General features: G+C 25.9%; 1 protein-coding gene across 1 annotated transcript in view; it reads right to left on the reverse strand.

Moving 5' to 3' along the window:
- LOC108688978 overlaps nt 1–513 on the reverse strand; it is a 2,153-nt gene extending 1,640 nt beyond the window's left edge. Inside the window, exon 1 of the mRNA XM_018195553.1 lies at nt 220–513. Within this exon, the coding sequence (XP_018051042.1) occupies nt 220–513 (294 nt within the window). The remainder of the gene's footprint in view (nt 1–219) is intronic.

Below are 513 nucleotides of genomic sequence, written 5' to 3' on the forward strand. Positions count from 1 at the left end.
AAAAGATTGAAATAAAAAAAAATCTTATTTAAATCAATTTTTTAATTTTATTAGAAACTGTCACAATTATAATTGAAAAATTTGTAAGTCATATCGCACAAATTTAAATTTCTACATTACATAAATTTAAATTTAATTCTTGTATATTAATATGATTTTTATCTATGATACAAATAAATTGAAATTACAATAAATTCAAAAGCACATTGTGTTTCTTACTTGCAAACGGTCACTTTGAAGTGTGAATAATGTAATTTGTATTGGAATTTGCCAAGAAGCGCTCAGTTCACAGCTCACTTTCATCGCAAGAATCATATTATCATACTTTTTGCTTAATGTATATATTAATGATATTGACATTATGATGCCATTTAAGCAACATAAAAGTCGAAATATCTTGTCACGAATTTTTTGAAATTTTGTGGCCTTCATTGGAAGTGGCCAACAACATGCAAACGTCAGATCTACTTTTAAGAAGGCAATAATTTTTTCTAGCGTCAATGTTTCTGTCAT

Source organism: Atta colombica, unplaced genomic scaffold (genome assembly GCF_001594045.1).
Source record: "Atta colombica isolate Treedump-2 unplaced genomic scaffold, Acol1.0 scaffold252, whole genome shotgun sequence".
Lineage (NCBI taxonomy): Eukaryota > Metazoa > Arthropoda > Insecta > Hymenoptera > Formicidae > Atta > Atta colombica.